The sequence below is a fragment of the Astyanax mexicanus genome, chromosome 4 (assembly GCF_023375975.1).
Source record: "Astyanax mexicanus isolate ESR-SI-001 chromosome 4, AstMex3_surface, whole genome shotgun sequence".
Classification (NCBI taxonomy): Eukaryota; Metazoa; Chordata; class Actinopteri; order Characiformes; family Acestrorhamphidae; genus Astyanax; species Astyanax mexicanus.
Genome location: NC_064411.1, coordinates 30,592,927 through 30,609,834, shown reverse-complemented (window position 1 = coordinate 30,609,834; position 16,908 = coordinate 30,592,927). Strand labels below are relative to the sequence as shown.

Sequence of the window (16,908 nt, the reverse complement as noted above, 5' to 3'; positions counted from 1 at the left end):
TGACGGTGGACTTATGAACATTAACATTAGCCTGTGTGAAAAAGGCCTTCAGTTGCTTAGAAGTTACCTTGGGTAACACATTTCATTTACACATTATCTGCTCAGTTTAAAAGTTTTAAAGTTTCACACACTTTTGCCTCTCACCAGTGTGTAAGTTTAGAACTTATGAGAAAATCTGAAAAAGGGTTTAGGTCAAAGTTATCCAGTAATATAGAAAATCATAAAATGTTCACAAATTGTTTTAGGTACCACTAATCTCCATTTTTGCCTATTTACCATGTTTCACTGTGAATGGACCAATAGAAATGTGCCAGAGTGGCTCGGAATAAAATCTTTTTACACTGATTTTAATTGAAAGTTTTTTTTCTTTCTTTCTTCTGTAAAGTAGCGAGTTGTAAAAGTTTTTTTTCTGTCACTTTTACTGTCAGTGGATGCTTTGTTGCGTTGTTGTAATGGAGTTTTGTGTCATATTCAGTTGTTTTAGATGGATGTGTTAAGTTTATCTGTCAGTGTTGCTGCTTTTTGTTTTTCTTTTCTTTAATTTAAATTCAGACTTTTCTGTATTTCATCTTGATGTTGGTCGCTGTATTGAAATACAGCATGATTCATTGCCTTTACACTGACTGATGCCTTCAGGTGAATGAAGGTCCTGTTCACACCTGGTATTAACATGCCTCTTGAGTGGTTTTGTCATAAATAAATTGTGAGATTAAGTTTTTGGACATTTTTGCGTTTATAGTGCAAAAGGTATTTTGTTATTTACACCCCTGACCGCCAGTAAATTCTGCGACCCTAAAATTTCTGCTGCTCTAAACAAAGTTGTCTGGAGGAAAACAGTATTTATTATATTACCTCTCAGTTATTATTATTCTGGTTTTTTTTTCTAGGTAAGCACTTCTCAAACCATAAGTCTGAGGGGGTGCACTGGTGGTACAGAAAATATCTTAAAGCTTAACATTTATCTAACTTGCAGATTATCTGTTAATTTACCGGTAACCAATATAATGATTTTATTTTGCTCCTGAGCTCCCCTACTGGTGTGGAGTTTTGTGTAATCAAATTTTTGAGCACCCCTTCATGGACACCCCTACATGTACACGTGCATTTGTTGACAAGATTAGAGACAAAGAAATGGGAGAGAATCGTCTGAACTGACAGTATAGTAATATTATAGGCTTTTATACAAATATTACTTGGGCTACACAGCAAAACTAAGTTCTGGAGATGGGTCTCGTGCAATAGGGGTGGGACAAAATATCAATATTCCGTTATATCGTATTGTATCGTTGCAAATATAATCTGATTGTCGTTTGATCCCAAACTGAACGTGGATTTTTTTATATATAATCCTGATATGCATTACAAGAGGCATGAAGTGACCAGGTGTAAACGCTTATGATTGGATCACCCAAGACATTCTGTACATTAATGCCAGGTGTGAGCGAGGCTTTAGAGCCTGCAATAAATCTTTTTTAAAATCTGATTGTGTAGTCTCTGTCCGTGTCTTTTAGTTTATACACCTGTAACTCATAGCGGTTTGCTCTGACACTATTGCCTGATAACAGAGATGCACAAGGCATCGAAAGTTGTGGAACAACACCATGATAAGAACTTGTTGCCCAGACGGGCTGGAGCTGCTGACTGTGAGACAATGTATTCATTGCTTTGCCTTTTCAGTGTTTACCACCATGGGTGACCCTATCAGGAACCTAAGTTCCAGACAGCATCGCTCTCAGGTTCATTGGAACACACAAGGTTCTCCACCAGTGGCAAGGTGGCGATCCATGATGAGGCTCAACTCCTGAACAGTCTGTGGCAGGGCCGCCGCTCTGCATACGCAGACAACGCAGCCAGCGTTAGGCCTCAACCATTTTGCAGTTGCAGGGAGCCAAATTGACTGAGAATGAAATGTGTTGAAATTATGACATTATTAAATTTAAAACCCAATGTGAATTATTTATGATACGCTCATCTTTTTTGTCTTTAAACATTGCATGGGGCACCTACTCTACTACTTAAAAGCGGCACGTTATTATTTTTGTGCATAATATAATGCCCCCACCCCTATTGCCTGAAATGGCACGGCTCGGTTTGCTCTGTTGGTTGTTGCCAGATGTGACATTTTCCAGTCAAATAAATAATCAAAAAATGCATGGAGGCGCTAAATCTTGCGCATGTTTAACCATTTTTAAAGTGTATGTGGCCATTCTATACAAAAACTTGTCCAGTGCAATATTTGTGTAAGTTAAAAACTTAAAATAAAATAAACAAATAGGATGAAAAATCGTAACTTATCTGGCAACCTTAGTCCTAACTAAAGTAGCAACGCTACTTGAGTTTGGCAGGAGACAAGTTCACCTCGCGAAGTTGCTACTAAATGGTAATTCAACTATGAAGCGACGGTTTGAGTCTGGAGCTGAGAAGAAGAAAAAGAAGCAGAAAGATGAGGCCCATGCATCCCTTTCTGGTGAGTTTTGATTACATGTTCAGTGGTGTTGCCTGAGCTAGTTACGTTGGCTTTGCTGATTTGGTAGCTTTAAACGCTTAACTAGAAACTAATCTGGGTATTGCAAGGCACGTGGCACGTTTGCAAATAGTAGTAGTGTAGTTTGAAGATTTTTAGTGACTTTAATAAAAAATTAATAAACAGAGTAGCCTACCTATTGACTAATGCCGTCAGTGCACTATCCAAATGGTCTGTATGACAGCAGGATCAGACAGCTCTATAGATTTTGACAGGCTGATATAAATACACCACAAATATAAACGATAATTTCATAACCTTTAAGGCTGGCTTGTGTAAATGACGTGTCCACTGCTTAAAATAGACATGCATCGTTTCATTTATTATTTATACATTATAAATAGTACTCTTGTGCTGTTCTTCACTGTTATTGGCCTTACTTATAACGTTGTAAATATTCACAGTTACATGCGTAATTGTAATAAATAGTAAAATTTTGCGTAAACCTTTTGTGTTTGTGTGTGTGTGTGTTTTTTTTTTTTTTTTTTTTTTTTTGGGGGGGGGGCCTCCCTGACCAGTTATGCTTAGGGCCTCCAAAACCTTAGCAGCGGACCTGGTCTGTGGTGCAGTGTGGCATTGGCGTGATGTCACAGATGTGCTGGATTGGATTCAGGTCTCTGAACAGGCAGGCCAGTCCATAGCATCAATACCTTCGTCATGCAGGAACAGCTGACACACTCCAGCCACATGAGGTCTAGGTTTGTCATGCATCAGAAGGAACCCAGGGCCAACTGCACCAGCATATGGTCTCACAAGGGGACTGAGGATCTCATCCCGGTACCTAACGGCAGTCAGGGTACCGCTGTCTAGTACATGGAGGTCTGTGTGACCTTCCACACCATTACTGACCCACTGCCAAATCGGTCACGCTGAAGGATGTTGCAGCAGCAGAATGTTCTCCACAGTGTCTCCAGACTCTGTCACGTCTGTTAAAGCACAGGGCGAATATGCCAAACTTGGTGGTCTCTGGCAAATGCCAATCGCCCTCCACGGTGTTGGGCTGTGTAAGCACAAGCCCCACTTGTGGACGTCGGGCCCTCATACCACCCTCATGGAATCTGTTTCTGACAATGTAAGCAGAAACTTGGATATTAGTGGCCTGCTGGAGCTTATTTTGCAGGGCTCTTTCAGTGCTCCTCCTGCTAATCCTTGCACAAAGGAGGAGGTAGCGGTCCTGCTGCTGGGTTATTGCCTTCCTATGGCCCCCTCCATGTCTCCTGGTGTACTGGCCTGTCTCCTGGAATCTGCTCCATGCATTGGACACTGTGCTGAAAGACACAGCAAACCTTCTTGCCACAGCTCGCATTGATGTGCCATCCTGGATGTGCTGCACTACCTGAGCAACTTCTGTGGGTTGTAGAGTCCGTCTCATGCTACCTCTATGGTAAGAGAACTGACAAAATGCAAAAGTGACCAAAACATCAGCCAGAAAGCATAAGTACTGAGAAAAGGTCTGTGGTCACCACCTGCAGAACTACTCCTTTATAGAGTGTGTTTTGCTAATTGACTCTCATTTCTACCTGTTGTCTGTTCCATTTGCACAACAGCAGGTAAAATTGATTCAACATCAGTGTTGCTTCTTAACTGGACAGGTTGATTTCACACAATTGTGTTGTTTAAATGTTCCCTATATTTTTTGAACAGTGTACACGTACACACACACACACACATACAGACATATACATAAACACACACACACACACACATATAAAATCTTTGGATCGCACTTAGTCTGGAACCTCCCCCTCGACCGTACCGCCATGGGTGACCCTACCAGGAACCTAAGTTCCAGACGGCATCGCTCTCAGGTTCATCGGAACACACAAGATTCTCCACCAACGGCAAGGTGGCGATCCATGGAGAACACACATTCACACCCATTCATACACACACACACACACACACACACACACACACGCAAATACACACCCATTTATACACACACACACACACACACATACATACACATATACATACATACACACATGCATACACATACAAACACACAATTTCAAACACACACATGTACATAAACAAACACACATATACATACATGCATACATACAGAAACACACTCATACACATACATACAGAAACACACACACATGCTTACACACACATATATCACACATGTAATACACATAAACATACATAGAAAAACACATGCACACACACTTACATGCACATACACACAAACACACACTTACATACATACACACTCGCATACACAGATATAAACACACATGCACATACTTACACAAACAAACACAATTTCAAATACAAACATACATGCACCTACAAACACACATGCAGACATATCTACACACACAAAACACATGCACATACACATGCACATACATACACAAACACAATTTCAAACATGCATGTTCATACATACACTTTCACACACATACATACACACATGCATACATACAGTTGTGTTTTGTTGTCTGAGTTGAAACTGTGTTTGTGTATGAATGTGTCTTTGTGTATGTATGTGTGTGTGTGTGTTTATGTATGTATGTGAGTGTATTACTGTGTGTGTATTTTTATGTGTATCCTAAGTCTATCTCTATATCTATGTAAGTTACGCAACTGTGGTTAAATCTAGAGCTCCACCCATTCCCTTCTCCTATACTCCACTCTCCCGCTCATTTACATTAAACTACACGAGAACCATAAACTCCTACACCTATCAACTACGCTTCTGTGGCCATTTACCACATCATTTTTCCAATCAGCAACATTTATTCCAAACATGAAACACCCACTCTTCCCTTCTCCCACTGATACACTGATCCTTCACTACGCCACAAGCTCTTCACAGGGGTCATCCGCTGAGGACCTCCCTTCATAAGCGTTACGCTGAACACCTCAGGAAGACTCAGCAGTGAATTCTGGCATCCCAGACTCACCCCCCTCCAAGCTCACGACATAGGAGATCACAGAATATCACCCACAACCTCCATACCACTATCCCATCATCTAGATTACTGCTAACATCCTACTGTGTGCCTCAGCCCATTTACCAAAATTCTAACCCTGCAGTGTATGTATTTATGTATGTGTGTATGTATGTATTTATGTATGTGTTTGTGTATGCATTTAAGAGCTCTACAGCCAGATCATATACAGATCACCTTTTTTCAGCTCTTTCTTGCTTTCCACCTGAAGCAGCTGAGCAGGTGCTGTAGCCATCCTCTCTGCATGGAAAGAAATAAAAGAACAAAGAATTAAGTAAGACATGATATAAAAACATTGACACATTTCATACACATGCATAAACAATACAGCACAAAAAAACAGCAGATTTTTATAATTATATGCTGATCCTTTTGCTTTAATTAACATTGAAATCTTACCTTTCTGTTTGGAGCTCTCTCTCCTGGCCTGTGATCCTCCAACTCCAGGACCTCCACGTCGTTCTCCAGGTCGTCCTCGTCCTACAAGAGACAGAGACAGAGACACAGAAATAAAAGGAAACTGCTGTTCAACTTCACTGTTGTAAACAATTTACTAATAATTTTACTACTCAATGCTTGTCAAATATTTACATAATTGTATAAAAGTAATATAAGCTATAATACAATGCTTATCAATATTGCCGTGACTGCAGGAATTATGTCTAAAGTGTTTTGGACTAAATTCTACCATGAATTAACATAATTATTATTAAATGAGATATAGTAAATAGGACATACAGGGAAGCTTCTATAGCTGACAGCAGAATTTAGTCCAAACTCTTACCTGTGCAGCTGGCACTGGCTCCAGTTCAGGCTTTGTGTCCTGAAGGTCCAGCCGGTGAGAGGGATCTGCCTCTTCTACCTGCACCAGGACTCGGCGAGGAGACCTGAAACGAGACACAAAGGAGGACCGAAAGTTGGTGACAGGGCGTTTCAGGGATCTGCACTGTGTGTTAGTAGTGGGTGACAGTGCAGTGTCTCCCTGGCTGGATGGCTCCAGATGAGAGGTGGTGGTGAGCTCTGGAGCTGGAGCTTCTTCACACTGTAAAAAAAAACAAAACAAAAAAAACAAGATAAGATCATCCTTTATTAGTCCAAAAGTAGGGAATGTATTATTACAGCAGCAAAGGGATAACCAGGCACACAGAAGCAGAAAGACATTACTATATAAAAATATCTATGTATATAAAACGTGTAAGTGTATACTGTATGTGTGAGAAGTTTACTGGGTTTTTATTAAATGCAAAAGGTTATAATTACAAAAAATCCAAAATCCAAAGGGTTTTCGAGGTTTAACGGTTCAAAACAGAGACAACACTTTTACTGGAGAACCCTTTAAGAACCACTTATTAAACAGTGAACTCATTCCTTTCACACACCTTTCTCACAGCTTCTTTTAACAGGTTTCATAATGAACTGTACATCTTTAAGCATTTTAAGATAGTAGAATGGCAAAGATTATTTAGGATTAACTGCAAATTCTTACCTGTGCAACTGGAGCTGGGATTTCAGGCTCCGTAGAGTCCAGCCTGTGAGCGGGGGCTGCCTCCATAACCGGCACCAGGACACTCCCAACATGCCGCCTGGGACAGGAAAGCTGCAATGGAGGGGAAGATGAAGGTTTTAAAGACACATATTAACAGATAATTAACAGATTTAAGGTGGTATTTGGTTTTAAAAGCAGCTGTGGGTCTGAAATGCCTCACCTTCTGAATAAGGGCCTTCAGCTTCCCCTCGAGGAACTCGAGCTGAACCCTCCTGAGCTCCGTCCAGGGGTCTGGCTCCTCCTGAATAAAACTCAGGATTATATACACTGCAATATAAACTAAACACACTGCATTTTTAGACAAATCAACAATAACAGTTTGCTAGAGACTCACGCAAAAAGGCAGGAGAGTGGGGGGGTCGTGTGTGCAGTGAGACTCCACCTACAATAAAAATAAATTACAACCATTTTTAAGAACAATAATCAACATATGTTGACATATACATGCATTTACAGTGTGTAAAACGTGACTGTGATGCTTCTCTGCATCTTAATTCATTATTTATTCTGCTTTTCTCACCTTCTCAATGAGGGCCTTCAGCTTCCTCTCGAGGAACTTGAGCTGAACCCTCCTGAGCTCCGTCCAGGGGTCTGGCTCCTCCTGAATAAAACTCAGAATTATATACACTGCAATATAAACTAAACACGCTGCATTTTTAGGCAGATTAACAATAACAGTTTGCTAGAGACTCACGCAAAAAGGCAGGAGAGTGGGGGGGTCACGTGCGCAGCGAGACTCCACCTACAATAAAAATAAATTACAACCATTTTTAAAAACATTACTCAACATATGTTGACATATGCAAGCATTTACAGTGTGTAAAACGTGACTGTGATGCTTCTATGCATCTTAATTAATTGTTCATTGTGCTTTACTGACCTTCTGAATGAGGGCCCTCAGCTTTCCCTCGAGGAACTCATGCTGAACCCTCCTGAGCTCCGTCCAGGGGTCTGGCTCCTCCTGAATAAAACTCAGGATTATATACACTGCAATATAAACTAAACACACTGCATTTTTAGACAAATCAACAATAACAGTTTGCTAGAGACTCACGCAAAAAGGCAGGAGAGTGGGGGGGTCACGTGCGCAGTGAGACTCCACCTACAATAAAAATAAATTACAACCATTTTTAAGAACAATAATCAAAATATGTTGACATATGCAAGCATTTGCAGTGTGTAAAACGTGGCTGTTGATGTTTTTCTGCATCTTAATTAATTATTCATTGTGCTTTACTGACCTTCTGAATGAGGGCCCTCAGCTTCCCCTCGAGGAACTCATGCTGGACCCTCCTGAGCTCCGTCCAGGGGTCTGGACCCTCACCCTGCCACTGCAGACAGGCAGCCCTCAGCTCCTCAGTGCCCTTCAGAAACATGAAAAAAAAAAACACAACTGAGGATTATATCCACTGCAGTATAAACTAAACAGGCTGCATTTTTAGGCAGATTAAAAATAAGTTTGAAAGAGACTTACACAAAAAGGCAGCAGAATGAAGGGGTCTCCTGAACCACCAGAAGCCCCCTGCAATAGAAATACATGCAATATGCTTTACAATCGTTTAGAATAATAGTACATAAAACATATACAAGCATTTACTGTCCCTGTTAATGCTGATATTGTGAGCAGCTCAGTGAACATTTTAGAGCTTATTTGATGATATTTGTGAGCACATATACCATCCTTTATAGCACCCAAGCAAGAAACCCTTTCCAGACTGATATAGTTATTCAATAAAATGCTAATGTTATGCTAACTATGTTAGGCTAGCTACTCATTACTTCCTCACACTCCGCCTGCAGAACTAACAGCTGCTGTAATTTATGCTGCTCCACCTCTAGTTGTATCTCCTCACTATGAATTGGGTGTAAAATTGGAAAACGTTAATTGTTTACTAACCTCCAGGCGATGCTCTTCGCTACGCCAAAACTCCATGTCGGACCGCAGGGTGTCAGTATACCCTCACCGGCCTCCGACACCTGAAAAACAAATATATAAGATTAAAAACAGAAAATACAAGTAATAATACAATAATATGGTAATTTAAACACAATACAATTAATTAAACAGTAAATATGGAATAATAAAAGGGTTTGCTGTCGAAAAATCGCTGAATCTCCTCCGGTAAAAGCTGCTGTTGCTGCTGCTGTCTTGAGTTTAGAAACTCTGTAAACACAGACACCGTCCAATCTTCGCGCAGCGTCACTTCTGTAGCCATAGAAACGCGTGTATGATATATTTTCTGTTTATTTTGAATAATAATAAATTTTACGTGAATTACGAGTACATTTTACTTGAATTACTGATTTTACTTAAAATACAACGTTTATAATAATAATAATAATAATAATAATAATAATAATAATAATAATAATAATAATAATAATAATAATAATTATTATTATTATTATTATTATTTTTATTATTATTATTATTATTATTGTTGTTCAAAATAATACTAAAATAATTCAAATCTACGTGCAGGAATAAAATGACTTTTTAAACGGTGCTGACATGATTATTTCATGAATATTTATAACACAGTCATTAGTGCATTTATCTTAATTATAGTGCAATTATACGTTTTGGTGAACCCTGAAGGCAAAAAACATTAAATTAACGTTGAATTTTACTTGCATTTACTTGCATTTACTTGTATGATAATAATAATAATAATAATAATAATAACAATAATATTGTTATTATTATTATTATTATTATTATTATTATTATTATTATTATTATTATTATTATTATTATATCAGTGTTGTTGACAATAATAATAAGATCAGCGTTAATAACAACAACAACAACAACAACAACAACAATGATAATAATAATAATAATAATAATTATAATAATAATAATAATAATAATAATAATAATAATAATAATAATAATAATAATAATAATAATACGTTTTCATAATAATCCACCTTATAAACAAAATAAATGTTGTGGATTTTATATAAACTCAATAACACTATAATCATGAGCTAAAGAACAGAAAAAACGCTGCCTATACGTTTGTACAGTGAAATTAGTTCAATATTTTCTTTAAAAAAGTCACAGCTTAGGCGTTGTAGTCATGTGTAGTCTGTGACTTTTTTTAAAGAACATATTCAACTGATTCCACTGTACGAACGTATAGGCAGCGTTTTTTTTCTATTCTGTAACACATGATTATAACCTTATTAAGTTTATATATAATCCACATTTATTTTGTTCATAAGGTGGATTATTATGGAAACGTATTAAGAGTGCTAATATAAAATCCGAGATAATATTAATAATGTCTGTGTTATTAAGTCTTTTTGCAGTAATAAAAACGCAAAGGGTAATTTTCTAACGCATTTAAAAATGAGAAGTTCAGCCCCGTTTAAAACAATTTATTTACTCCTGCACATTGATTTAAATTATTTAATTACTATTTTCGACAAACAACAACAATAACAATAGTAGCAGTAGTAATAAAATAAAAGTAAGTAAAAATACTATTATTATTATTATTATTATTTTTATTATTATTATTATTATTATTATTATTATTATTATTATTATTATTATTATTATTATTATTGTTATTATTATTATTATTATTGTTATTATTATTATTATTGTCAACAACAATATTATTATTATTATTATTATTATTATTATTATTATTACAATTATAAAAATCATTTTATTCTTGCACGTAGATTGTAATTATTTAATTATTATTTTGAATAATGATAATAAAAATAATATTGATAACAACAACAACAACAACAACAACAACAATAATAATAATAATAATAATAATAATAATAAGATGAATAATAATAATAATAATAAGATGAATAATAACAATTATTATTATTATTATTATTATTATTATAAAAAGTCGTAATTCAAGTAAAATTCAGTAATTCAAGTAAAATTTACTTGTAATTCAAGTAAAATGTATTATTATTCAAAATAAACAGAAAATATATCATACACGCGTTTCTATGGCTACAGAAGTGACGCTGCGCGAAGATTGGACGGTGTCTGTGTTTACAGAGTTTCTAAACTCAAGACAGCAGCAGCAACAGCAGCTTTTACCGGAGGAGATTCAGCGATTTTTCGACAGCAAACCCTTTTATTATTCCATATTTACTGTTTAATTAATTGTATTGTGTTTAAATTACCATATTATTGTATTATTACTTGTATTTTCTGTTTTTAATCTTATATATTTGTTTTTCAGGTGTCGGAGGCCGGTGAGGGTATACTGACACCCTGCGGTCCGACATGGAGTTTTGGCGTAGCGAAGAGCATCGCCTGGAGGTTAGTAAACAATTAACGTTTTCCAATTTTACACCCAATTCATAGTGAGGAGATACAACTAGAGGTGGAGCAGCATAAATTACAGCAGCTGTTAGTTCTGCAGGCGGAGTGTGAGGAAGTAATGAGTAGCTAGCCTAACATAGTTAGCATAACATTAGCATTTTATTGAATAACTATATCAGTCTGGAAAGGGTTTCTTGCTTGGGTGCTATAAAGGATGGTATATGTGCTCACAAATATCATCAAATAAGCTCTAAAATGTTCACTGAGCTGCTCACAATATCAGCATTAACAGGGACAGTAAATGCTTGTATATGTTTTATGTACTATTATTCTAAACGATTGTAAAGCATATTGCATGTATTTCTATTGCAGGGGGCTTCTGGTGGTTCAGGAGACCCCTTCATTCTGCTGCCTTTTTGTGTAAGTCTCTTTCAAACTTATTTTTAATCTGCCTAAAAATGCAGCCTGTTTAGTTTATACTGCAGTGGATATAATCCTCAGTTGTGTTTTTTTTTTTTCATGTTTCTGAAGGGCACTGAGGAGCTGAGGGCTGCCTGTCTGCAGTGGCAGGGTGAGGGTCCAGACCCCTGGACGGAGCTCAGGAGGGTCCAGCATGAGTTCCTCGAGGGGAAGCTGAGGGCCCTCATTCAGAAGGTCAGTAAAGCACAATGAATAATTAATTAAGATGCAGAAAAACATCAACAGCCACGTTTTACACACTGCAAATGCTTGCATATGTCAACATATTTTGATTATTGTTCTTAAAAATGGTTGTAATTTATTTTTATTGTAGGTGGAGTCTCACTGCGCACGTGACCCCCCCACTCTCCTGCCTTTTTGCGTGAGTCTCTAGCAAACTGTTATTGTTGATTTGTCTAAAAATGCAGTGTGTTTAGTTTATATTGCAGTGTATATAATCCTGAGTTTTATTCAGGAGGAGCCAGACCCCTGGACGGAGCTCAGGAGGGTTCAGCATGAGTTCCTCGAGGGAAAGCTGAGGGCCCTCATTCAGAAGGTCAGTAAAGCACAATGAACAATTAATTAAGATGCATAGAAGCATCACAGTCACGTTTTACACACTGTAAATGCTTGCATATGTCAACATATGTTGAGTAATGTTTTTAAAAATGGTTGTAATTTATTTTTATTGTAGGTGGAGTCTCGCTGCGCACGTGACCCCCCCACTCTCCTGCCTTTTTGCGTGAGTCTCTAGCAAACTGTTATTGTTAATCTGCCTAAAAATGCAGCGTGTTTAGTTTATATTGCAGTGTATATAATTCTGAGTTTTATTCAGGAGGAGCCAGACCCCTGGACGGAGCTCAGGAGGGTTCAGCTCAAGTTCCTCGAGAGGAAGCTGAAGGCCCTCATTGAGAAGGTGAGAAAAGCAGAATAAATAATGAATTAAGATGCAGAGAAGCATCACAGTCACACAGCTGCTTCCAAATCCAAAAACCACCTTAAATCTGTTAATTATCTGTTAATATGTGTCTTTAAAACCTTCATCTTCCCCTTCATAGCAGCTTTCCTGTCCCAGGCGGCATGTTGGGAGTGTCCTGGTGCCAGTTATGGAGGCAGCCCCCGCTCACAGGCTGGACTCTACGGAGCCTGAAATCCCAGCTCCAGTTGCACAGGTAAGAATTTGCAGTTAATCCTAAATAATCTTTGCCATTCTACTATCTTAAAATGCTTAAAGATCTACAGTTCATCATGAAACCTGTTAAAAGAAGCTGTGAGAAAGGTGTGTGAAAGGAATGAGTTCACTGTTTAATAAGTGGTTCTTAAAGGGTTCTTCAGTAAAAGTGTTGGCTCTGTTTTAAACCATTACACCTCGAAAACCCTTTGGATTTTAGATTTTTTGTAATTATAACCTTTTGCATTTAATAAAAACCCAGTAAACTTCTCACACATACAGTATACACTTACACGTTTTATATACATAGATATTTTTATATAGTAATGTCTTTCTGCTTCTGTGTGCCTGGTTATCCCTTTGCTGCTGTAATAATACATTCCCTACTTTTGGACTAATAAAGGATGATCTTATCTTGTTTTTTTTGTTTGTTTTTTTTTACAGTGTGAAGAAGCTCCAGCTCCAGAGCTCACCACCACCTCTCATCCGGAGCCATCCAGCCAGGGAGACACTGCACTGTCACCCACTACTAACACACAGTGCAGATCCCTGAAACGCCCTGTCACCAACTTTCGGTCCTCCTTTGTGTCTCGTTTCAGGTCTCCTCGCCGAGTCCTGGTGCAGGTAGAAGAGGCAGATCCCTCTCACCGGCTGGACCTTCAGGACACAAAGCCTGAACTGGAGCCAGTGCCAGCTGCACAGGTAAGAGTTTGGACTAAATTCTGCTGTCAGCTATAGAAGCTTCCCTGTATGTCCTATTTACTATATCTCATTTAATAATAATTATGTTAATTCATGGTAGAATTTAGTCCAAAACACTTTAGACATAATTCCTGCAGTCACGGCAATATTGATAAGCATTGTATTATAGCTTATATTACTTTTATACAATTATGTAAATATTTGACAAGCATTATGCAGTGAAATTATTAGTAAATTGTCTACAACAGTAAAAGTGAACAACAGTTTCCCTTCATTTCTGTGTCTCTGTCTCTGTCTCTTGTAGGACGAGGACGACCTGGAGAACGACGTGGAGGTCCTGGAGTTGGAGGATCACAGGCCAGGAGAGACAGCTCCAAACAGAAAGGTCAGTTTTCAGTGTTAATTAAAGCAAAAGGATCAGCATATAATTATAAAAATCTGCTGTTTTTTGTGCTGTATTGTTTATGCATGTGTATGAAATGTGTCAATGTTTTTATATCATGTCTTACTTAATTCTTTGTTCTTTTATTTCTTTCCATGCAGAGAGGATGGCTACAGCACCTGCTCAGCTGCTTCAGGTGGAAAGCAAGAAAGAGCTGAAAAAAGGTGATCTGTATATGATCTGGCTGTAGAGCTCTTAAATACATACACAAACACATACATAAATACATACATATACATACACTGCAGGGTTAGAATTTTTAGTGGTCTGGAGGTTGTGGGTGATATTCTGTGATCTATGTCGTGAGCTTGGAGGGGGGTGAGTCTGGGATGCCAGAATTCACTGCTGAGTCTTCCTGAGGTGTTCAGTGTAACGCTTATGAAGGGAGGTGCTCAGCGGATGACCCCTGTGAAGAGCTTGTGGCGTAGTGAAGGATCAGTGTATCAGTGGGAGAAGGGAAGTTTATGGTTCTCGTGTAGTTTAATGTAAATGAGCGGGAGAGTAGAGTATAGGAGAAGGGAATGGGCGGAGCTCTAGATTTAACCACAGTTTATTAAATTTAGCGTTGTAGAGGTATCTACTCACATATAGACATATAGAGATAGACGTAGGATACACATAGAAATACACATACATACAAACACACTTGCACACACTAATACCCTCACATACACACATACTTTCACAAAGACACATACACACATACTAATACACTCACATACATACACATACATACATTTATACAGACAAAGACATACACAAATACACTGTTTGTGCATTTATGTGCGTGTGTGTATGTATGTGTGCATGTGTGGTTTAAATAGTGTGTATGTATGTGCATGTGTTTGTATCTGTGTGCATATGTGTTTGTGTGTGTGTGTGCATATCGGTGTGTTTATCGGTGCTTGTAAGTTTTAATCTGTGTATGTATGTGTGTAAGCAGGTGTATGTGTGTGTATGTATGTGTGTAAGCAGGTGTATGTGTGTGTGTCCATGTGAGTGTATGTGTGTAAGCATGTGTATGTGTGTGTTTGTGTATATGCATGTTCATGTGTGTAAGTAGATGTATGTATGTATGTATGTGTGTGTATATGTATGTGAGCGTGTAAGCATGTGTGTGTTTGTGTATGTATGTGTGCATGTATATGTGTGTTTATGTACATGTGTGTTTGAAATTGTGTTTGTATGTGTATGCATGGGGTTTTGTGTATGTATGTGCTTATGTATGTGTATGTTTTTGTATCTATATGTGTATTTGCATGTGTGTGTGTGTGTGTGTGAATGTGTGTATGAATGTGTGAATGGGTGTGAATGTGTGTTCTCCATGGATCGCCACCTTGCCGTTGGTGGAGAATCTTGTGTGTTCCGATGAACCTGAGAGCGATGCCGTCTGGAACTTAGGTTCCTGGTAGGGTCACCCATGGCGGTACGGTCGAGGGGGAGGTTCCAGACTAAGTGCGATCCAAAGATCTTATATGTATGTGAGTGTATATGTATGTGTGTAAGTATGTGTGTGTGTAGGTATGTGCATGTTTGTTGTATGTATGTGTGTGTGTGTGTGGGCATGTATCTAGTGCAGTGGTTCCCAACCTATGGGTCGCGACCCAACCTATGGGTCGCCAAAGATCCACGATGGGTCGCGAAGCCCTCTTGATTTTAAGGGGTTTAATTTTAATACTATATATAGTCTAGGGTAAGCAAAATTTGCCGCGCTGCGCTGCGCTCTCTCTGTCTCTCTCTCTCTCTCTGGCACGCGCGCGGGCGCTCTCTCCGGCAGCGCGGAGCTGAATTCAGCGCGAGGCTGAATATAATAATATAATAATATAAGAATATAAAACTCAGTTTAGTTAAATAAATGAAAATGAGTGAGGGCCTGTAAAGTTAATCAATTATTGTCCAATATTTGGACAGGTTGAGGTTTTGGTGAGCTGTTTTACTGATTTGAAACTGAAACTGATATTATTCTTTTTTTTTTTATATATAAATTATGTTTTATTCATTTTAAATAGTTGTATTATTTTATTGATCTAATTATTTTTTTCTTCATAAGATAAAAATTCCTTATGTTTTATGTATCAATTTTTCCTTTTTTACGTGTTTATTTTATTCATCTATAGTAAATGTCAGTTTTTATTTGTCATTTCTAACCCCCCCCCCCACCCCAACCCAACGCAACCCAACCCAACCCAATTATACACTTACATCTTTTACATTTGGGGGGGGGGGGGGGGGGGGGGGTATGTTGGGTCACCAAAGCTTACAATGGTAAAAATATGGGTCCCTGAAAAAAAAGGTTGGGAACCACTGATCTAGTGCATGTGTCTATGTGGTGTATGCATATGCAAATGTATGTGTGTGTACACTCACCAGCCACTTCTTTCGTTACACCTTGCCTTTAGAACTGCCTTAATTCTTCGTGGCACAGATTCAATAAGGTACTGGAAACATTCCTCAGAGAGTCTGGTCCATATTGTCATAAAGTGGCCGGTGAGTGTATGTGTATGTGTTTGTGTATGTGTGTATGATGAGATGGATAAATCATTGGTTGCTTGGATCAGTAATTTCAGTTAAATACATCATTTAGTGGATGAAGGCAGTGATATTTGAGAAGTGAAATTAAGTTTATAGGATTTACATAAAGTGTGCAATAATTCAATAATTCAAACTAATTTAAGGCAGGTGCACCCTTGTCGTTTTATTGATTTGAATACCTTTAGCACTAATTATTGAAACACAAAATTTGTTTGGTAAGTTAATTGAACCTTGACCTACATACATTGGTTAATCTA

General features: G+C 38.0%; 1 protein-coding gene across 1 annotated transcript; it reads right to left on the bottom strand.

Annotated features, from left to right (window-relative positions):
- Positions 1-5,670: 5,670 nt before the first annotated feature.
- Positions 5,671-9,187, bottom strand: LOC111193144 (uncharacterized). The gene is made up of 9 exons (XM_049478997.1): positions 8,931-9,187; positions 8,508-8,555; positions 8,275-8,397; positions 8,088-8,135; positions 7,194-7,274; positions 6,974-7,084; positions 6,272-6,529; positions 5,887-5,967; positions 5,671-5,727 (listed from the first exon to the last, which is right to left on the bottom strand). Exons 1-9 carry the CDS (start codon positions 8,964-8,966, stop codon positions 5,671-5,673), a joined length of 843 nt encoding a protein of 280 aa, XP_049334954.1. The 5' UTR covers positions 8,967-9,187.
- Between the last annotated feature and the right edge of the window lie 7,721 nt (positions 9,188-16,908).

Bases quoted from the DNA above. Each gene is read 5' to 3' on its own strand.
- LOC111193144 (XM_049478997.1), bottom strand. From the start codon at position 8,966: ATGGAGTTTTGGCGTAGCGAAGAGCATCGCCTGGAG. The intron at 8,398-8,507 runs GTAAGTCTCTTT...ATGTTTCTGAAG, and splicing joins TCATTCTGCTGCCTTTTTGT to GGCACTGAGGAGCTGAGGGC. The intron at 7,275-8,087 runs GTGAGTCTCTAG...AGTTTTATTCAG, and splicing joins CCACTCTCCTGCCTTTTTGC to GAGGAGCCAGACCCCTGGAC.